The sequence below is a fragment of the Pelophylax lessonae genome, assembly GCF_965119305.1.
Source record: "Pelophylax lessonae genome assembly, chromosome: 4".
Taxonomy (NCBI): Eukaryota; Metazoa; Chordata; class Amphibia; order Anura; family Ranidae; genus Pelophylax; species Pelophylax lessonae.
In genome coordinates this window covers 485,092,676-485,115,426 of record NC_138771.1, presented here as the reverse complement: position 1 = coordinate 485,115,426, position 22,751 = coordinate 485,092,676, and the positions used below count along the sequence as shown (strand labels likewise).

The 22,751-nt window shown below is 44.6% G+C and overlaps 1 protein-coding gene across 1 annotated transcript in view; it reads right to left on the bottom strand.

Moving 5' to 3' along the window:
* The window catches only part of LOC309554634 (uncharacterized protein), a 188,490-nt gene that overhangs the window by 149,127 nt on the left and 16,612 nt on the right, over positions 1 to 22,751 (bottom strand). The window contains exons 3-9 of the mRNA XM_082256352.1: positions 22,448 to 22,589; positions 20,894 to 21,026; positions 19,701 to 19,828; positions 18,611 to 18,757; positions 16,019 to 16,117; positions 5,103 to 5,336; positions 3,013 to 3,177 (exon numbers count right to left, since the gene is read on the bottom strand). Of these exons, the coding sequence (XP_082112478.1) occupies positions 3,013 to 3,177; positions 5,103 to 5,336; positions 16,019 to 16,117; positions 18,611 to 18,757; positions 19,701 to 19,828; positions 20,894 to 21,026; positions 22,448 to 22,589 (1,048 nt within the window). The remainder of the gene's footprint in view (positions 1 to 3,012; positions 3,178 to 5,102; positions 5,337 to 16,018; positions 16,118 to 18,610; positions 18,758 to 19,700; positions 19,829 to 20,893; positions 21,027 to 22,447; positions 22,590 to 22,751) is intronic.

The following is a 22,751-nucleotide window of genomic DNA, read 5'->3' as shown; positions in this document are numbered from 1 at the left end:
TATTTATCATATTTAATAGATTTTTATTCTGCGCAACACAGTTTTATATTTTAGACGTACCCATACGTCACTTTGCCTGCACGGGGCAGACCGCCACAGCATATGTACTTGCGGCGGTCGGCAAGTGGTTAAAAATGACAATGCATGTAAAATGCAATGCAATATGGCTACCTGGAGGTGTTCTGTACGCAGAATGTGTACAGAACGCCCCCCCCCCCCCAGATATGTAATTTCCGGCTTGTGTGATTGTCTCACAGATTTTACCAGAAGTCTACACTAAGACACAAGTCAGATTTCAGGCATCCTCTGCAAAAATCATTTTTGGTGAGATACTTTAAAAGGATATCACACCTAAAGGGATGCAGACCTTGCAATTTCCCTCATTAGAGCCTAGCAGGTGAAGCAACTGATTGATAATTATGAAACCACTCCCATTAGACTCACTCAGGACATGGGCACAGACAAACACACAGGGAATTCTTCAGAATAACAAAAGGGAGGAATCCGCAATAACGTTTGTCAAAATCCCTGCAATGACAGTCCGACATCACCCTGCACAGGTGATGTGGGACATCACTACGGAGTGAAGCAGCGGTTCATCTTGTTGGCGGTCAAACATTTCTGGCAGATAAGCTCTTTTTACTCTTATTACCTGTAAGCATTTATTTGGCATAAGGAAATTAAATGGTGGTTCATTAGGTGTTGCACTATGGTTTTCTTTTTTGCTTTTTTCTGGTATATATGAGTGATCAGTCTGCCTTGTACCATCTGTATGGAGTCGCACCTAATTGGCTTGATCCTGAAATCGCTGAGGATTTCTGGAGGAGCAGTTTGGTGGAACCTTTGAGCCTTCTTTTATTAGTGGGACGGTAAGCGGCAGTGTGATTGGGGTTGCTCTCTCTCTCTGGTGGTGGTGGCACTTCAAGGAGACCAATCAGCTGGACTCTACCTATACCTGGACTTTTTATATAGCGCTGCTTTTCAATTTTATACTGTTTTTATGTTTTATCCAGCATATGTGCAGCAGCTGTTTTTTATTTAATAGACCCAAGCGCAGTTTTTTGTTTCATTTATTTAAGCCTTTAATAACATATATTTATCATTTGTTTGAATTGCAATAATTAGGTGATTACAAGACGTATGCTACCCCTGAAGAAGGAATATCATTCATTCCGAAACTCGTTGGGTTTTTCTTCGCCTTGTCTTACATTTATCCATTTGTGAGCCACTGTATTCTATACATGGATTGTGTATTTGTACCATAACTTTGCCATGTCAATAACCAGATTGTTCTTTTTTTTTTGTGTTGTTTTGCTACCATGTCTCAATTTTTTTGATATTTTAAACGATTTATTCAATAAATATGTATTTTTTTATATTACCCTTACATACCTTTTTTTCTGACTTCCACTGTAGGTCTATTGTCTTTTGATTGCTGCATTGTATATAAAAAGTAGAATGGTTTGGGTGCTGTCATCTCGTCTTCAAATTATAGCATATACTACATGTATAATTACACAGGAGGACAGATTTACTAAAACATAAAGGAGTTCACCAGTTTCCTGATTATGTGCAGACAACTAAATCATGTCCTCATTGGATTTACTATGTGCATGTGCTACACTTGGACATGAGAACATAGTCTACCATGTAAAAAAGCAGAACTGAAGGTTGGCTTGCTATGAATTGTAAGCTGCAGCACCCAACCGTATATCAACTAACAGATCAGAGGTTGTATCTGCTATGTATGTATATATCTGCACACTCGCCAGAGTCTGCAATGTGAACATACCATAGCAATGGATCTTTCATTTTTTTAATTCCCTGTAATTATTGTTGTCAATTTAGATTAGAATGTGACAGACAAGAATGAGTAGGGAGAGCTGGGGCTTTATGACGTGTATGCTATGAAAAGGTTGACAGAAGGACAATTATATATAAATCAAAATATTAAATTATGTTGGACTGTAGAGGAGAGCAGATGGATTTAGTGCTGGCTCATCAAATTTTCTAAGCAATGAAACAATGCCCTTCAGACTTTGAGGGAGGCAGGCCTGTGGCAGTACGAATTCCCCTACATTCATGGTCAATGGTAAATAAATATCTAGCACCTATAGTCAGATGAGGGTGTAAAAATGCCCCATCCTTGGTGTCAGTTGAAGCAATAGTGCCCCATCATTTGTGTCAGTGGGAAGAATTGTGCCCCATTAATAGTGTTAGTGTGAGAAATAGTACCCCATCAATGGTATCCATGTGAGTGTGAGAGATAATACCCCATCATTGGTGATAGTGGAAGTATTTATGCCCCCTTATTGGTGTCAGTGGAAAGAATAGTTCTCCATTATTCGTGCCAATGGGAGTAATAGTGCCCCATTATTAGTGTCAGTGGGAAGAATAGTTCCCCATTATTGGTGTCAGTGGGAGGAATAGTGTGAGGAATAGTGTTCCATCATTGGTGTCAGAGGAAGGAATAGTGCCCAGTCAAGGGTGTCAGTAGGATGAATAATGCCCCATTAATGGCGTCAGTGGGAAGAATAGTTCACCATCATGATGTCGAAGGAAGGAATACTGCCCATCATTGGTGTCAATGGGAAGATCAGTGCTCCATTATTGGTGTCAGTGAGAGGAATAGTGCCCCATTATTAGTGTCAGTGGGAAGAATAGTGCTCCATCTTTGATGCCAGTGGGAAGAACAGTCACCCAATCGTTGGGCTCAGTAGAATGAAAAGTGCCTCTTCCTTAATGTCAGTGGGAGGAATAGTGCCCTATCATTAGTGTCAGTGGGAGAAATAGTGCCCCATCACTGCTTTTATTGGGGCGGCGAGGAAAAAGTGCCCCACCAATGGTGTCAGTGGGAAGAATAATGCCCAATCAATTGTGTCATTGGGAGGAATAGCGCCTCTTCATTGGTGTCAATTACAGGAACAGTGTCCCTCCAAGGGTTAAATACAAGCCGAGGGTTGCAGTTAAGAGTGTGGTTTTAGTGTACGTTTGGTACAGTGATAGACTGACCGATGATAAAGTTTGTCTGGATGGAGGTCTGCCCATACTGCAGCTCAATGTATTTTGGTTTGTAAGTCACCATCCCAACCAGGGAGTTGAACTGGAAGACACTGCCACACAGGTAAAGGAGGAACACAGGATTACCCAGAAGGTCCTTCAGGGATGGCAAGAAATCTGAAAGAGGTGGAAAAAAAACAAGGAAATTGTACAGAGAAGTCTCCATGTGCTATTGGGTCATTATTAAACATGGGGAACTTAATTTTTTATTAAACACATTTTTGATATCTAAAACAATTTTAAAAAAGTATTTTCCCTTTCAGAGTTTTCTGTGTAGTTGTGCAGCAGGTACCATCTTAATCTCTTTCAGAGATAACATAGCAGCCAAGTGTCACTTTCTGGCATAATTCTCAGACAACCCTCTGAGGGTAATGGAAAGGTACAGGTGGATATGTATATGTCTTTGATATGTTCTCTACAGATCTAATTAAACGAATCCAAGTATAGATCAAGGAGGTCTTATCCTAATTGTTTTATCACAGCCCTGAAGTGAAATTGTGCTCCAGGGGGAAATAATGTACCAAGGACTGGGAGCTAAGCAATGTTGTTTCCTGTTATATATTTATACCTATTTAAGATACATATAGTATTTATTCACATTTTAATGTGTCCTTGTACTGGGACCCCCAAGTGTCAGTGTGTCACTGTACTGGAACCCACAAGTGTCAGTGTTCCCTTGTTCTGGGTTGATTTACCAAAACTGGAGAGTGCAAAATCTGGGGCAGCTATGGATGGTAGCCAATCAGCTTCTAACCTCAGCTTGTTTAGTTAACCACTTTACCACCGGAGGATTTTGCTGTCTTACGTCTGGGCCACTTTTTGTGATTCGGCACTGTGCGAATTTAACTGACAATTGCGCAGTCGTGCGACGCCATACCCAAACTTTTGGTGGTTTTTAATCACCTGTTCGATTTTTACTTTTTGCGTTATAAACAAAAAAAGAGCGTAAATTTTGAAAAAATAACAATATTTTTCAAATTTTTTTATATGAAATTCCCCCCAAAAAAATGTAAAAATCAAAATTTTTTTACATTTTTGGCCAATTTGTTTTCTGCTACCTATGTTTGGTAAAACAAATCACAATAAGTGTATTTTGATGCGTTTGCGCAAAAGTTATTGCGTTTACTAACTAAGGGAAAGATTTCTGTCATTTTTGGTGTTTTTTTTTTTTTAACGAGTAATGGCGGCAATCTGAGATTTTTTTTGCGGGACTGCGACATTGCGGCGGACAGATCGGACCCTTAACTGACATTTTTGACACTTTTGGGGGTACCAGTGACATTACTACAGTAATCAGTGCTATAAATATGCACTGTTACTGTAAAAATGACACTGGCAGGGAAGGGGTTAATTTTATTGGGGAGGGAGGGGTCAATGTATGCCTGGTGCTTACTAACGTGTGTGGGGGGAGGTGACTGAGTGACACAGGGACAGATCGCATGTTCAGCTATGCTAAACCCTGCAATCTGTCACTGTTTGTCACTTAGGAGATCCGCCCGCTTTGTTTACACAAGCGGGCGGATCTCCAAACTCGATTCCCCGACGATCGGGGAAGAGGAGCGGTGATCGCCGCTGCTCCTCCCCTGGCCCGACTCCCGCTGTGACTGAAAACAGCGTGAGCGAGCCTCCGGCGGCGCGCGAGCGCCGCCCACAAGGGGAGGAGTCCAGCGACGTAGGTCTACGTCGCTGGACGGAATCGAGCCACTTTGCCGCAGTACAGTCAACGTGACTGGTCGGCAAGTGGTTAAGCTTTGACAAAAAAAAAAAAAAAACCTGGTAGCTGGTTGGCTTCCATGCAGAGATGCACCAGATTTTGCACTCTCTAGTTTTAGTAAATCAACAGTGTCAGTGTGTTTTGTTTTGAGATCCCTAGGTGTCAGTGTGTCACTGAAATGGAACTCTTAAGTGTCAGTGTGTCATTGTTCTGGGACCCCCTGTGTCATTGTTCCAGCCCTGCAAGTGTGTCATTGTTCTGGAATCCCATGGTGTCTCAGTGTAATTATTCTGGCATACTCAGTAGGACTTTCTTTATCTTCTCTTACCTTTGCTCATTCTTAGGAGAGGACCCTCATTTTTGGGGTCTTTCAGATCTTCTAGAATGAATTTGGACTGTTCAGAGGGTGTACTGGAATTCTTGCGAAGGTCAGGCAGTGGTTGCTCTTTTGGTAAAAACCAAAATGGTATAGTGGCAAACAGACTAATGGTACCGGCTACTAAGTATCCAAGCCACCAGGCGCCAACCCAGCGGGAATCCTGAGGAGTGATTGCCACCTGGTCTGGACAAAACACACGATGGATAAGTGAGCTTTATGTAACACCCATTTAAATTACAACTATAATCTGCCAGTTCCTTCCTAAATTCAGATCATTACCAGTAGTGATGGACGAACATTGGATGGGGCGGTTCGTGAACACGATCCGCGAACTTTCCCAAATGTTCGCGAACCGCAAGTTCGCGACGGACTCTATTCACTTTAATGGCATGCGAACATTAAGGTCATATTTGCAGCCACAAAATACTTACTAGCTGTGCACACATAGTCCCACAACATGGACACTGACATACCAAAAGTATTGCTATTGGAAAAGTTGGCCATGAAAAATGTATTTTTTTTTTCAGCCCAAAAATAATTTTATTTTTTTTTCTAAATCAGCCAGAACTGACAGCAGCCGGTAAATACATGTCAAATACATATAGGGTCCATTCACATGTCTGTAAAATGGGTCCGCATCCGTTCCACAATTTAGCGGAATATTTACAGACCCATTGATTTTCAATGCCAGTCTGAAAAATTAGGATAAAGAAGTAAGTATCCGCCAGTACAGGCCCCAAAAATTAGCCCACAGGCGTTCACCTGACAGCAAAGAACTTTGTATTCTGTGCTGGAGGTTGCTGTGTGGAGCAGGGACACACTGTATAGTGACACAAGTCGCTAGCTAATAGGTCCTCAAAAGTCTTTTGTCAGTGTAGGGAGAGGTTACTGTGTGAAGCTGGGACAGACTGTAGCAATTAGGCATTCAACGGACATAAAAGGCCTTTTATGCCGATGTATTTACCTAAGACAGGGACCATGAATTGTATGGGTGGTGGCGGATATTTGTGGCCTGTCATGAGGAATTTGAATCAAACTTGGTCTACTGGTCACATGTGTTGAATTCCTCCGAGATCCATGCCTCATTCATTTTTAGAAATGTGAGGTAGTCAACACTGTCGTGAGCTAGGCGAGTGAGCTTATCGGTCACGATCCCCCCTGCTGCGCTAAACGTCCTTTCGGACAGGACACTGGACGAAGGGCAAGCCAACAGTTCCATTGCAAATTGCCTGCCCACCCAGTAGTCCAGGGGTTCATCACTTCTTAGAGCGTCCACATCAGCCGTTAACCCGATGTAGACGGACACCTGTTGGTTTATGTGTTCCCTGATGCTAGAGCCTTTGTAGTCAACGCATAAGTCGCGGTAAGCCCAACGCTCACCTAGGGATGATCCGCTGGACAGATGGAAAATAGTTTTTCCATCCGTCCAGATTTGACGGATCGGATGTCAGCGGACATGTCTCCGCTGACATACGATGCCCCATAGACATGACCGTTCAGATCCGCCAAAAAAAAACAGACAGGCGGATCTGAATGGTCTGCCTGTGTGAAAGGGGCCTAAGAAGGCACCTGGACTCCCATCACCGAGCCCAGTGGGAGCAATGCTGTCAGAACCCACAAAGCCTCACTCCAGGCTCTCACCGTCCAGCCTCTTCTCCTTCTCCTCTCTCCTCACAATTGTCCTCCACTCCACCTTCCATCATGCTGTCCTCACCCTTTTTCTAGAAAAAGGCAGGCTTCCGTGGCCCTAATGTTCGAGCGTAAAAAAATGATGACGCCGGATAACCCTCTTGCACAACGGTTGACCGCTGGCTTGTCGGAACTGATAGCCAGCCAACTACTGCCATATAAACTGGAGGCCTTTCAAAGATTTGTGGCCATTGGAACACCACTATGGAAGGTCCCAGGAAGGAAATATTTCTCGCAGAAGAGCATCCCAGAGCTATATGGCCATGTTCAGTGGCAAGTGAATGTATCTCTGGCAACAGTGTCGGTGCCAAGATACATCTGACCACAGACACGTGGTCTAGCAAACACGGGCAGGGAAGGTATATAACTTTTACTGCCCACTGGGTCAACCTTCTGATGGCCGTCAAGCATGTAACCCGTGTAGATTTGGTTTTACCCAGGGCAGCCATCAGAAATTTTGGGGCCCCTTACACAGCTTTAGGCCAGGGCCCCCCTACCCCCCCCCCCCCCGGGCCAGACAACCAACATTCTCTAGGGCCTGCCCACAGACTGTTCCCCCGAATCTGCTCAATGACCATCCCAATGAGTCCCCCCTCCTCCTTTCCATGAAGGGGAAGGAGTATATGGGATTCATTCAGTCCCATCTTCCCATCGCATGTGCTCCTCTTGCATTCTCATGTACGACATCCCATGTTTGCCTCCTCCTCCATCCCATGTCCTCCTCCTCCTCCAGTCCCATCTCCCCCATCCCATGTCCCTCTCCTTCTCTATCCCATGTCCTCTTCCCCCTCCAGTCCCATCTCCTCCATCCCATATACTCCTTCCCCTTCAGTCCCATCTCCCCATCTTATGTCCTCCTCCTCCGTGCCATTTACTACTCCTCCTCCATCCCATGTCCTCCTCCATTCCATGTCCTCGTCCTCCTCCAGTCCCATCTCCTGCATCCCATGTCCCCCACCTTCTCTATCCCATGTCCTCTTCCCCCTCCAGTCCCATCTCCTCCATCCCATATACTCCTTACTCTTCAGTCCCATCTTATGTCCTCTTCCTCCTCCTCCATCCCATTTACTACTCCTCCTGCATCCCATGTCCTTGTCCTCCTCCAGTCCCATCTCCTGCATCCCATGTCCCCCTCCTCCTCCATCCTATGTCCCCGTCCTCCTCCAGTCCCATCTCTTCCATCCCATATCCTACTCCTCCTCCATCCCATGTCCTCGTCCTCCTCCAGTCCCATCTCCTGCATCCCATGTCCCCCTCTTCCTCCATCCTATGTCCCCGTCCTCCTCCAGTCCCATCTCTTCCATCCCATATCCTACTCCTCCTCCATCCCATGTCCTCATCCTCCTCCAGTCCCATCTCCTGCATCCGATGTCCTCCTCCTTCACATGTCCTCCTACTTCAGTCCCATCTCCCCCATCCCATGTCCTCCTCCTTCTCTATCCCACGTCCTCATCCTCCTCCAGTCTCATCTCCTCCATCAGTCCCATCTTCCTATTCCGTGTCCTCCTCCTCCTCCATCCCATGTTCCCCTCTTCCTCCATCCCATGTTCTCCTCCCCCTTCACCCCATGACCTCCTCCATCCCATGTCGTAGAGCAGTGAACGGTGTCAGTAGTTAGAAGTGATAAATTATCAGAAAGTTATAGTAGCAAAAGCTGATATCCAGAGTGACATAGATTGCTGCATTTTACCAATTTTCTATGTAATTCTAAGAGTCACAGTCCCTCCACTAGACAGGAGGCAATCACAGTGATATCATCCAGACTTGATATTAGGGATTCTGTATCCTTGATTGAATATTTGTGCAGCACTCTGTAGTGACCAAAAGACTGAAAAATGCTTACATAGATTATAAGCATAGCAGCAAGCATAGTGAATGGAGATTACAGTAGATGGGAGCATGAAGACCACAAACAAAAGCAATGACTGGACAGATTTTATAATTAGCAGACCCACATGTAAAATTACTTGGGGGGGTGGGGGAGACATTAATTGAGAGATATCAAAGTAATCCAGCCACTACCTGTAACATAAACTTCCACTTAGTACATGTGCCTACAGTCATAGCCACTCACCAGCAACTGCAGGGGGGAGGAGCCAGGACATCCATGCAGAAAAGAGGCAGAAGGGAGCTCTGTAAGTGCATGTTGATGACTGTCTGGAGGGGCGTGTCAGGTAGAACTCTTGCTGCCAATCACCTCTGATCCCTCCCCAGGACACCACTCCCCACCTCCTCCTTTGGCTCCCGGGATAAGCTCCGTGATATGGGGTCGGTGAACATGCTGAGAGGGCTCGGTGCCACTTCTCCCATTGGCCAGCTGACCACACCCCCTGCCCGAGTGCTGCCCAATTAGATGATAGTAACTATCTTTGCAGCAGCAGATGAAGTGGAGCGAGCTGGCGGGGGGGTTGGTGTGCGATCTAGTGAAAGGAATAATGGGGGGTGACGGGTCATCTCTATTTTTGCCAGCAAACCATCTCCCCCCCCTGCTCACGCGCCGGGGAGGCATGCTGCTGGTGAAATGAATAACAGCGGGTCAGTGCTGACATTTTCAAATTCTGTAGGGGGTGTGGGCCGGGCCCCTTTGGAAGCTTGGGGCCCCTTACAGGTGTACTGCCTGTACCCCCCTGATGGCGGCCCTGGTTTTACCACCACGGATTGCATGCAGGCCTGCCACTTCTTCTCCTCCTCCTACTCCATCCTCCCTCTCCTCCTCGACTGACTCCTCCTTTTCTGCTGCTACGGTCTCTTCCGCTGCACCGCCCAAGATCCCCAGAACCTATTCGGCATGCCAGGTGAGACTTTGCCATGCTGTGCTGCGTCTGTTGTGCCTGGAAGCCAAGAGCCACACTGGTCCTGCACTCCTTTCAGCTTTGCGTTCACAAGCAGATCAGTGGCTAACACCGCTCAATTTGATAGTTGGTAAAGTGGTGTGCGACAACGGTGCCAATCTGCTGAGCGCGCTGAAACAGGGCAAAATTACACACATGCCATGCATGGCACACGTCCTGAACTTGGTCGTGCGGCGATTCATTGTCAAATACCCTGGTGTCCAGGACGTCTTGCGGCAGGCCAGGAAAATCTCGGCCCATTTCAGAAAATCTTACACAGCCACAGCTCGCCTTGCTGACATTCAAACGTCTTGTATATGCTTGATAGGCTGCTCCAGCAGAAACGTGCAGTTAACGACTACCTATACAAACTCTGCGGCAGGACAGGTTATGGGGAGCTTCAGTTTTTTTCACCGCGCCAGTGGCTGCTCATGCGCGACGCATGCAGACTTCTGCGGCCATTTGATGAGATCACCAAACTGGTCAGTCGCAGCCAGGGTGCCATCAGTGACATCGTACCTTATGCATTCTTTCTGGAGCGTGCATTGCGTTGTGTCATTGATCAAGCCGTCGAGGAGCAGGAGCAGGAAGATGAGGAAGTCGCATTGCTGGATGAATATAGAAATATTATATTATAGTGGATTTGTATTATGCAGCATTGTGACTGGTGAGCGGTTCTGCAGCGATACTACAACTACAAAGAGTGACAAACGCAATTAGAAAAAAGTATTATAACTGGTGTGATAGACCAGTGGCCCCCCAAAACAACAGATTGAAGCGGGTTGTTATATAACAATATACTTTCATAATAGTGTATTTGGGTACTGCAGAAATGTTGCCTCTGCATCATCGACGTCACCTTCCCCACCACTAACATTAGAGATCTCAGAGTAGGCAGCAACAGCGGGGACCAACCTCCTTTGGCTGATCTGGGTACTGTCGTCAGAGTGCTGAGTGGCGGCTGTTGCTACCTCCTCTTCCTGATCCGATGCCAAGAATGGCTGTGCATCGTAAATGTCTTGTGATAAGTGTTGGTTCACACTGATGTGATCACAGAGATCGCATGTAATTTAGAGCGCACTGCTCCTAAAATGACATGCGATGTCTGTGCGGTGCAAATTCAGACATACAGTTTGTATGGCTGAATTCGCACTGCAATCGCAGTGAACACGCACAGGACCCTTTTTTTTGGTCCGCAGCAGAATCAGATTGCATGGTGGTTCACACCAGTGCGATCCGATTCTGTGCGAACTGTCAGATCGCACTGCGATATGTGATCTGATCTGGGGGTGTCATTAACTTTTAATTGACACCCCCCAGTGTATCGCATATGGCAGTGTGAACTGCCTGTGCTGCGGATGCGATGCGGGAACACGCAGATATATTCACAGTGTTCCCGTATCGCATCAGTGTGAACCGGCACTGACAGTCTGTCCCTGCTCCCCACAGCAAACCTCTCCCTACACTGACAAAAGACAGAATATAGACAGTACACCTATACTGTACCAATCCTTAAAAGGACTTTTGTGGACCTATTACCGAGCGATCTGTCACTGACAGTCTGTCCCTGCTCCCCACAGCAACCTCTACCTACACTGACAAAAGACAGAATATAGACAGTACACCTACACCAGTCCTTAAAAGGACTTTTGTGGACCTATTACCGAGCGATTTGTGTCACTGACTATCTGTCCCTGCTCCACACAGCAAACCTCTCCCTACACTGACAAAAGGCAGAATGTAAAATGGCAGCCAGATCAGGTCTATTTATAAGGTAGGGGGTATGTCCATGTGCTGAAATGTCTCAATTGGCTGTCCTGTACCACCTGATGAATGTGTCATGGGTCAAAGTTCTTCACAATGTAAAAGAATATGGCGGCCGCAAACATCGCCATATGTTCACATGATCGGCGGACAGCGAACGAGCCACGAACCGACCGCCAGGCGAACCGCAAGGCCATCTCTAATTACCAGCTTACAAATCACATTTTCTGAACGGTTTAAGACTATTTTCTGGATTATTTAGGAAGCAAATAAAAAAGTGTTAGTCAAAGTTGGAGAATGATTGGATTTTTTATACAGATTTTTGCAATACAAATCTGCACAAGCATATCCTCAGGGGTCAACGTGTCCCAGTGCATGGATGACTTATTTTCAATAAACCTATATACATTTAATAGCATATATGTAGGCAAGTGCAGTCTAATTTCTCTATGACAGGTGGCATTGCAGAGGGGGAGGAAGTTAGGAGGAACATGGTTCCTCTATGGTTTCCTGGGTCACTAGGACAGCTATTCGATGGGATACTGCTGCCCCATGTGACTCTGGTGACCATCTTGGGTTGGTGTATTTAAGCCCTGGCTCTTGGGCTTGCCGCATTTCATGTGTGGGTAGTAAAAACAGGTCACCCATCTGTCATGGACAGTAATTAGTGGCAGGGAGAGGTTCTAGAGGAGTAGGGAAAGAACAGGGACACGTCATTCTTCCTGGAAGCCTCCCCGTTTGGGATTGAACCGGCCAGGTTGCATTCTGCCCCTTAAGTCGGATGCTGTCAGTGTACCAGAAACGTACTGTTGTACTCTTTGCTGCAATATCCTGTGAGTGCGCCCGGTCGGGTTTTCTTTCCGCCAGGTAGTTGTGCTTTATTGAACTTCAACTCCAATACAGTTCTGTTACTGCCACTGGACTCTCTGTGTTTACTGCCGCATCACCAGTAACACTGTTATTTGCAGAAAAATCGAATTTGAGATTTGAATGAACTTTACTAGCTAAACCTCCGGGGATTTTCCTCAGCCTGGGGCTCATTTCTGTCACCTGTTTTGTATTACAGGTTTTAGGTGAGCTGAATCATCTCACTGCATGCAGGACTCTAATTCTATATACACAAGAGCCAACTGTGGAAGACAAAATGTATTCCCACTCCATATACATGCTTGACATAGGCGTGTGCATGGAGTGTGACAGGGGTGCCTGGGCATACCCTAATCAACTGCCACCTCCCAGGGGCGGGACATGCTCCATGGTGAAACACTGTGTCTCCCCTGCAGCTGTGCTCCTCATAGGCAGCTACAGAGGAAATGTTGTTTGCTTAAGGGACGGGGTGTGTACATGAGGTCGGCACAAGCAGTAAGGAGGCGGGGCTATAATTGTGATTGGCTTTATATAGGGATGGGGTGGTTGCTAAGGCAGTGCAGTGGAGGCAGGTCTATAAGTCAATCACAGTCAATCATAGCCCCGCCACCTACTCTCCATGCTGTCCTTTAGTACCCGCCCCTCCCCAACATAAACAAACAGCGTTTCCCATATAGCTGCTTGTGATAAGTGCAGCTATAGGGGGGACACCGAAAGAGGACTGACTTTTATTCTGCTCTGTGGACTTCCACATTATTTAGGATACTGAAAGTCCAGCTCTCCTACCCCCCCCCCCCTTCTCCTATTCCCAGGTCCAGTAGGTGGGCCTAGGCATAGCTGTAATTTAGCACCGCCTACAGGACCCGCGAATAGGAGAAGGAGGAGTAGAGCCAGAGCTGCAGATCCCTGAGTACTAGAAAGAGTCCAGGGAGAAGGAGAACACAGGTGAGTACTGCAGAAATGAGAGAGAGAGGGTCACCTACTACCGCACTCTGTTCTCTGTGCCACTATTGACCTCTGTACTCTGTAGTAAGTGACACAGAGTTCAGAAGTGAATCAGAGGTCATTAGTAAGTGAAGTAGAGTTCAGAGGTCAGCAGTAAGGGGGGTGCAGTTCAGGATTCAAGTAGTGAGTTAGGCGAAGTTCAGAGTTTAGTAGTAAGTAAAGCAGACTTCAGGGGTCAGTAGTAAGTGAGGCAGAGTTCAGAGGTCAGTAGTAAGTGAGGTGGAGTTCAGGGTTCAGTAGTAAGTAAGGCAGAGTTCAGGGGTCAGTAGTAAGTGAGGCGGAGTTCAGGGGTCAGTAGTAAGTGAGGCAGGGTTCAGGGGTCAGCAGTAGGTAAGAGAGATGTTCAGGGGTCAGTAGTAGGTGAGGCAGATTTCAGGGGTCAGTAGTAGGTGAGGCAGATTTCAGGGGTCAGTAGTAGGTGAGGCAGATTTCAGGGGTCAGTAGTAGGTGAGGCAGATTTCAGGGGTCAGTAGTAGGTGAGGCAGATTTCAGGGGTCAGTAGTAAGTGAGGCAGAGTTCAGGGGTCAGAAGTAAGTGCGGTGGAGTTTCAGGGTCAGTAGCAGGTAAGGCAGAGTTTAGGGGTCTGTAGCAGGTAAGGCAGAGTTCAGGGTTCAGTAGTAAGTGAGGCAGAGTTCAGGGGTCAGTAGTATGTGAGGCAGAGTTCAGGGGTCAGTAGTAAGGCAGAGTTCAGGGGTCAGTAGTACGTGTGGCAGAGTTCAGAGGTCAGTAGTAAGTGAGGCAGATTTAAGGAGTCAGTAGTGAGGCAGAATTCAGAGATCAGTAATAATAAACAATCAGTCTGGCTTTCAGACTAATGCTGTTGCAGTTTGCTGGTTTGCTAGTGCAGTGTTCCCACACTGTGTGTGCAATGCAGTGTTCCCGTGGTTTTCATGTGGGTTAGCTGCACTTTGCCATTAGCTTCTATTATGTCCCACGGTTTTCATGTACTTTCTGAAAGTGCACCAAAACCACCCTTTCAGTTTTTCTTTTTAGAAAGTGCACCAAATATGTACTAGAAGTCTATGGCAAAGTGCAACTAACCCATACGGAAACTGCAGGTACAATGCGCTGTAACCATATAAACCATTCGGCATCATTGTGAATGCACCCTACTAGGGGAAGGGCAGACCAAAAAGCATATTTTTTGGGTACAGGAGGGCTTTTGTTTTATTTCACTATAACCATGCCCCTTTGAGCCCCTTCCACTGTAAACACAATTTGGCCACATCCACCATTCACCGCAGCTTTGGGGTGCACACCCAAATGCAATAGGCTGTGCACACCTATGATGCTGGAACAGTGTATACTACAGTATACAGAGCAGGGCTTGGGAGAGCTTAACAATAAGGATCAGATCAGCCATCAATACTTCTCATAGCTTGGGTTTCTATTATTCTAGTACCCCAGGTTACAATTCAATTTGCTAAGAATTTTCATATTTCCTCCTTTTCTTCCTGGGTGATATCATTACACATCATCTTGCCTTTTTGTAATGTAACCCTTTTTAAGAAAAATTCCAATAAAACTATCAAATTTAAATCTTCTGAAGCTTCCACATTACACTGGACAACAAAGATTTTGCTTCTTGAACACTCTTTGGTTATCTTTTAGAATTTTGACTGCTAATCTCAAACATAACCTGTAATTTAACCTCTTATGTACTATTTTATAACAATCTTCTGTCTGTGCAATTTGCAATTTGCAATTTGCATTACCTCTTGGCTACTCAGCACACATGAAAGAAATGTACAAAAATATGGAACTCTTGTTGAAGCACATCAGGTACACCAAGCTCAACTGGAATATCAGTGGAAATCTAAAGGTAGTGGCCCTGCTTGGAATGCAGCTCGGATATACCAAGTACTGCTGTTACATATGGAAATGGGGCAGCCGCACAAGTGCGGATCATATCACTTTAAAAAGAAATGGCCACTCCGAAAAAATTTGTTTCCCGGAAAGTAAAATGTGGCACATGAACCAATTGGTGGCCCAACAAAGATATGTTGGCCTCTGTTTCACATAAAACTCTGATGAAAAATGAAAAATTGTGAAAGCAATGAACAAGAAAGGAGAAAGTTTTCCTTATTTCAGATGTAGAACACCTGATGCCAAGATTAAGGAAGGCACAATTAGGACTAGAGAAAATCGCCTGGAAAACATTCAAGAATGTCATTGAGAATCTTGTTGACAACTACAGAGCACCAACTTACATTCAACTGGTTGACAAACTCCTTACAGCATATGAGACCTTGAAGTACAACACGTCACTGAAGATTAGTTTTGTGAATTCACTCTTTCTCGAAAATCTAGGCACAGTCAGTGACGAACATGGTGAAAGGTTTCACCAGAACAATGGCACAATGAAAAAACAGTATCAGGGCCACTGAAATCCATCAATGCTTGCTGACTATTGTTGAGCACTGCAGTGAAATGTACCAGACACTGAGTACAGATGAAAATCAGCAGCAAAACACTGTTAGCCCCATTGAACTCATGCAGGTCAAAAACAATATGCAAATAAATTTATTATAGTCACTAAAAATGAATTTCATATTTTTCATGGTTCTTTCTGTGTCATTCAGAAATTGTATTTGTGTTCAGGTTGAAGGGCTCTATCATAACGTTTTTTAGAAAGCAAAACATTTAAAAAAAAAAAGTGTTTTCTGGTGTTATATACATACATTGAGTATAAAAAATATGTAAACTTACTTAAATCCACAAATCCAATGTCTACAAATAGAGATGCACAGAGCGATCCAAGAAGGAACCCAAATATTGGTCCAATCACAGCCGCTGTCTGGATGCAGCCTGAAGATCAGATTGTGCAATATATTATAATACACTAATAATTATATTATTTGACAAAAAATAAAAATCAACAACTACACAAGATAGCCAGGCAAGAATTTAGAGATCACAGCATAAATCCCACATGCCTCACTCAATTTAATACCATGGATTTCCTCAAAATTATACTAAAAATGACACTTTACAAACTGGTCAACTAGCAGATGCTGTGTATAACCTGGATTTTACATAGCAAAATGTTTTTCAAAGCACATTTTCTTGTGAGTATTCTAGTAATTCTGTACAAAAATCCCCTATGTGCTGCACTGGGGCTTGTTCACATCATTGTGACTTTTATTCACTGACCATTTGATCTCCAGGCCTTTTTGTGAAACTTTACAGGTAAAAAATATGTAATTTTTTCTAGAAAATTAGTTAGAACCCAGACATTATATAGTTTTTATAGCAGATGCCCTAGAGAATAAAGAGCAATTTTTTTATGTCACACGTTACTTGTGCAGCGATTTTTTTTAAACAAGATTTTTTTAGAGAAAAAATACCCCTTTTTAATTGTAATGTAAAATAAAATACATAAACCAATTTTTTTGTAAAATATAAAAGATGGTGTTACGCTGAGTAAATATATACCAAACATGTCAAGCTTTAAAATTGCGCACGCCCATGCAAAGGCAAAAATTTTACTATTGATAGGCAATTAGATTTACAGAGGAAGTCTAGTGCTAGAATTACTGCCCATGATCTGACATATGCAGTGATACCACACATGTGTGAGGCGATCGCTGTTAGCGTACGTGCAGGACCGCCGCGCACATTTGCCTTAGTGTGTGAGCATGGGGAGACAGGGGCACTATAAAAAAAAAATTATAATTATTTTTTTTATTTTTTACACTGTTGCTTTCATTTTTTTTTATCAGTTTTATTGCTGTCACAAGGAATGTAAACATTCTTGTGACAGAAAAAGGCATGTGACAGGTACTCTTTATGGAAAGATCTGGGATCTATATGACCCCAAATCCCTCATGTGCCCTTAAAAGACTTGAAAACTGCAAGACTGGTGTTTTTGAAAGCTGTAGATTTTTTTAAAATTACACCATTGACATCTGGGAAAACCTGGAAGTGGTGTCAGGTCATCACTTCTAGGTTACCATAGTGGAGAGCGGATCAAAGCCGGTTTTGATCGGTTGTCCGTCCAGGTGGCGGATGAGGGGGCTGGTCGCACAGGTCTCCCAGTGGGACAGAAGAGCCCGAGCGAACCGCAGAAGGCGGCAGGAGGGGAGGGACATCCCGCTGCTTGTAAAAGCAGTCCAGTGGCTGGTTAGTTGCTAGAATTTCTTTTTCAAGAGAGCTGACCGCTGGCTCTAAAAATCTGTATCGGGATGATGCCTGCAGCTGCAGGGGGTTAAACATGAAAACACTCAGGAGTTGGGTAAGCAGTAACACAGTGAAACCACAGAGACATTAGGCTCAATTCACAATGCTAACACACTAGTAAAGAATCCTTATTTAGCAATATTTGTCTGCCATTGTTACCGGTGACACTTCCAACACATTTGAGTTGTGAACTCAAGTGTGAGAACTGAGACAATGACTATTCCGGCATCTTTGGTTAGTTTGTTTATTGTATTTTGGGGATGGGAGAAGGGAATGAGTGGGATACTTCTCTGGCTCAACTAGGTTTGTCTGGGACACTATGCAGAAAAATGCCCGTTGGCGCTGTCTTGATGCCAGCTGAATGCCGGCCAGCGCTTCCTGGCACTTACAGATGCTGTGATACTGAACTTGTGCTGAACCCTCGACTTTAACTTGCCTGTTAACTCAGAAGATCCAGGACTGTAGACCTCTTGACTCCTGACACTGCTTTAGCTCAAAAGTCACTGAGCAGCTACCTTCAGCCCTTCATTGACTGAGGTAGCTCCTTGTAAATACTTGTGCTGCTGCAACTCTTAACTACTGTACACTTCACACTGTACACTGACTCTTCAGGGCCCAACTGTTGGCGCTTCCTTTAACACTTCAGGGTCCTCTGACTAGGTACCCCTCTAACACTTCAGGGTCCTCTGACTAGGCACCCCCTCTAACACTTCAGGGTCCTCTGAACACTTCAGGGTCCTCTGAATAGGCACCCACTTTACAGCTAGCCTCTGTGGCAGAATCTGCCTTCTGGGGTAGATACAAGCCTGAATGGGCTACTGATTGGGTTTCCTCCACTGCCCAATGAGAATCCTCTCACAGAGCCAGTGGGGAGACTCCCCTCTCAGTAACCACACCTGGGAGACATGACAGTCCAGCTGAAATTATAACCCTGCTGTTAGGCAGCCAAGGCCCACTATACTTTTACCTAGCACCTACCTGTAGGGTGCTACACTTATTTAAAAAAAAAGTGAGTTATCTTCAGCTGAGATTGATGTGATTTGACAATTATGATCGCTTGACTAATTTAGAGAACATTCTCCTTGAGTTAAAACTTTGTGAACTGAGCCTATTTTGACTTACCAATATAGAAAGCCGCGTTATCCTCTCTGGCATAGTCATCAATGTAAGAGATCCCCAGGGGTTGGATTGGCGCCTCTCCCACTCCACGTAACAGGTTCCCCAACAATACCCACAGCCACATGGTGCTTGCAAGGTCGCTATCACAGCCTGAGGGCAAACACAAGAAACATTTCACCAAAGATATGATATGAGACAGACAAAGATAGGGAAAGTTGTAGTGTTCTGTATATAACAGTTTGTTTATCAGTGTAATATTATTCTGGTTTAAAGTATTGGTACTATGTGCTTGGTTGCATGCCCCCCTCTTGCCCTGTAGCTTAAAGATGGGGGATCACATACCTTCCTGACCTTCCTGTGATCAGCCAGTCTGTGGGATACTCTAGCATAAAATCTGCCCTGTTTCAATCTTAGGTTTTTGGGAAAACACCTGGCACAGTACCCAGTCTGGCTTAACCAGCACCCAAATGTCAGTGTGTAATTGTTTTGTGTACCCCAAGTGTCATGATGTCAATGTTTCGGGACCCCAAATATAAGTGTGTCAATGTTCTGGGACCCCAAGTACCAGTGTGTCATTGTTCTGGAACCTCCGTGTCATAGTGCCAACATTTTGGGTCTCCCATTTGCCAATACGTCATTGCTCTATGACCCCAAAGTATCAGTGTGTCATTGTTTTGAGACCCCCAAGTGTCAGTACTTTGGGACCTTCCAAGTGTCAGCATGTAATCCCCCCCACCCCAAGTATCAATAAGTCCTTGTTCGGGGACCCCCCAAGTGTCAGCACATTGGGACCTTCCAAGTGTCAGCATGTAATCCCCCCACATATCAATATGTCCTTGTTCTGGGACCCCCCAAGCGAAAGTGTGTCAGTTTTCTGGCTCCCCCATGTATCAGTATGTCATTGTTTTGGGACCCCCCCCCCCCAAGTGTCAGTAATTTGGGACCTTCCAAGTGGCATGTTATCCCCACCCCATCCCCAAGTACTAGTGTTCCATTGCCCTGGGACCCCAAAGTGTCTGGTACCATCCATATGTCAGTATGTAATTGTTCTGACCCCCCCCCCCCCCCTATATAATTGCTGCAAGTTTCTTACCATGGTCTGCATTCATGCGTGATTTTTCAATTTCTGAATATAATTTTTGGTTCTTAAAATCTTGCAGACATGGAGATACAGCAATAGTAGAATTGGAGGGATGAACTGGAGTCCCCTCATATGTATAGCTGTATAATATAGAGAAATATCATCAGTCACATATTACATACACCCGTCACACCACTATACCCAGTCTTCTATTCCCAAAGGTGAAGTTCCAGCAGTGACTGTCATCCTCATGTTAGTACATACCCTGTTTCCCTGAAAATAAGCCCTACCCCTAAAATAAGACCTAGCGTTATTTTTGGGGATGGCTGCAATGTAAGCCCTACCCCAAAAAAAAGCCCTAGTTAAAGTCGTTGTAAAAACATGTAATCCGTTTTGTAAAATGATTATATAATATGCAGTGTGTCTCCTTTTGCAACTTTATTGTGGAAAATACCTTATTTACAGCACCGCTGGGTGCTCACTTGACCTGCAGGTGATCTTTTACCCCCCCTCCCGGCTGACGTCAGCAGCCCATCCCTCTGCAGTGCTTGGAGTGAGGAAGAAGAGCACCAGCGGGTCATGTGAGTGCCCAGCGGTGATGTAAATAAGGTATTTTCCACTATAAAGTTACAAAAGGAGACACATGGGACATTATATAATCTTTTTTTACAAAACGGATTAAATAATTTTACAATGCGTTAATCACGGTTTATTTTTGGGATTACAGAATATCATTATGCTGACTCCTGAGCTGACAGGGGGAGAGAAGGGGACACATGAACTTTTTTTTAAAACATTTTATTGTTTTATTCCAGGTTTTTTTTGAAACATAGAGAGAGTTAAATAACACAGCACAAGCACTGTGCTGTCTATCATGGTTTAAAGGATCCGGATATTTTTGTTTTTTTTTAGGTTACAACCACTTTAAGATCGTTATGATGATAAAACTGTATATAAATAAATGTAGATTATTGTACATACCGTAAATAAATAAGACATCCCCTGAAAATAAGCCCCTAGTGTGTTTTTTGTAGCCAAAAAATGAATATAAGACCCAGTCTTTTTTTTTTGGTGAAACACGGTGGTCACCCATAGAACAAGCATGCAGGTGGTGAAGTATATGGAATCCAAACCTGTAGCTCCCTTGTTCTCTCCACTCTGAATTCTACAATGTCCTGTGGTGTGACCTTCCCAGCCAGACTTACCGACCCATAATAAAGTGTGGCACTGCAATTAGAAATGTTCCCAGTGACATGAGCAGACAGCCACTCCCAATCAGCTTTGGCCGGTGAAGTTTTGCTCCAAAGTAGCTCACCAGCATTATGACCAGAAGGTTTCCTGGTAGGGATGGAAGAAATCCACAATCAGAGACCGCAGGGGAGCAGGAAAAATGTAACATTCCATTGCTACAAAGAGACAAATAAATCATCTGTATGAACAGGCCCTACAGTCTGCCACTAAGCACAGGACTCAGCAATCAGGATATGTCTACAAAAGGCAGTGCTTCTTCTTCCTAGATTTTTTCTGTGCTTCTCAGCCATGTCCATCTAACCTCCAGCATAATGTGATTATTTCATATGTCTCAAAAGCTGTACAGAGCACAGCCGGCACTGATAAGGATGCACTGATTGGCAGCACAGATGGCAACTGACTGGTAGCATTGATTGGCACTGGTTGACAGCACTGATGGGCACTGATTGGCAGTACTGATGGGCACTGATTGGCAGCACTGGTGGGCACAGGATGGCATTCATAGGCAGCACTGATAGGCACCGTTGGGCTGCACTGATTATCAGGACACTGATGATCAGTGCCCTGATTATGAATGCAGATGTCCCCTTTCACACTAGCCGGTTACTGGCTCTCTCCCTACACTGTGACAACATGGGGGAAAGGAATAGTGATAACCGGCAAGTGTGTTTACATCGTGATCGGCTGCAAATAGATGATGTCATTGCCTCTTTACCCCGATAAGTGATGCGTTGTGTCCTATGGAATACAGAGTAAAAATAAATAGATGATATCAATAAACTCTTTTAAATTGTCATATAAATATATATTTGAAATTAAATCTTTATTATTTTGTAGAAATAACATGGTATGGGTGGATTTCTGCCAGTCACAGGCTGTGTCACACCCCTCCAGCCTGTGTCTTAAAATAGGAGGGAGATGAAGCCTCCATCAATCTACATGTAATATCCTGCCCCAATTGAATTTAGCTGGTTAGTGATCATGGAGGAGGAGGGAGGGAGTGGTCTGTCATTTACCACTGTGTATACGCCCACATGTGTGACTCTATAGAAACATGGGCTGCTCTGATGTGATAGGGAGGAAATGCTCAGCATAGAAACCCATTGAAAACTGAGCATGTGCAGAGTTGCCACCACAGCTGCAAAAACCCTAGCTGAATTTGGGACATGGACAGAAGGTGGAGATAAAGAGCAGCAGGATCAACCAGTTTTTTTGCAGAATGCAGAAAACAAATCTCATAGTGAGTCAGTATGAACAGCATGTATTACACCTTTTATTGATAGTTTTTTTTTATCATGTGTGACACTTTAAAAAAATAAAAAAAAAGTTTGGGGAGGAGAAGTGCAGGCTGAGCCAGGCCATCTGCATAATAAACTAATGGAAGGTAGATACAAATTATTTGAAGCAAGTAGTCGCAAAAAGATGGAAAACTGTTGTTGAGTAAACTAGGTGACCATCCTGTGTATGCATGCCCTCAGCAGACGGTCAGTGCTATTCACCATACATACCGATCTCGAAGCTCCCGTCAATAATGCCAACCAGGGAGGAGGGGATTTCAAAGCGTTTCTCGATCTGGGTAATGGTACTCTTTAGGTAACTGCCAGACAAGGCCTTGGCAAAGTAGACAAAGCACATGGCGGCCAGGAATATCTGCGGAGATGGATGCCAGTGAGTGCAAGCTGCAGGGACAACATGTGTGCAATTACTACGTCACATCAATGCAACAAATCAATCAAAATGTTTTTTTTACAAATTCTTCTACATTTCTCCAGCAGCCACATCAAGCTTTCCAGAAGCTTTTGTGCACATAAT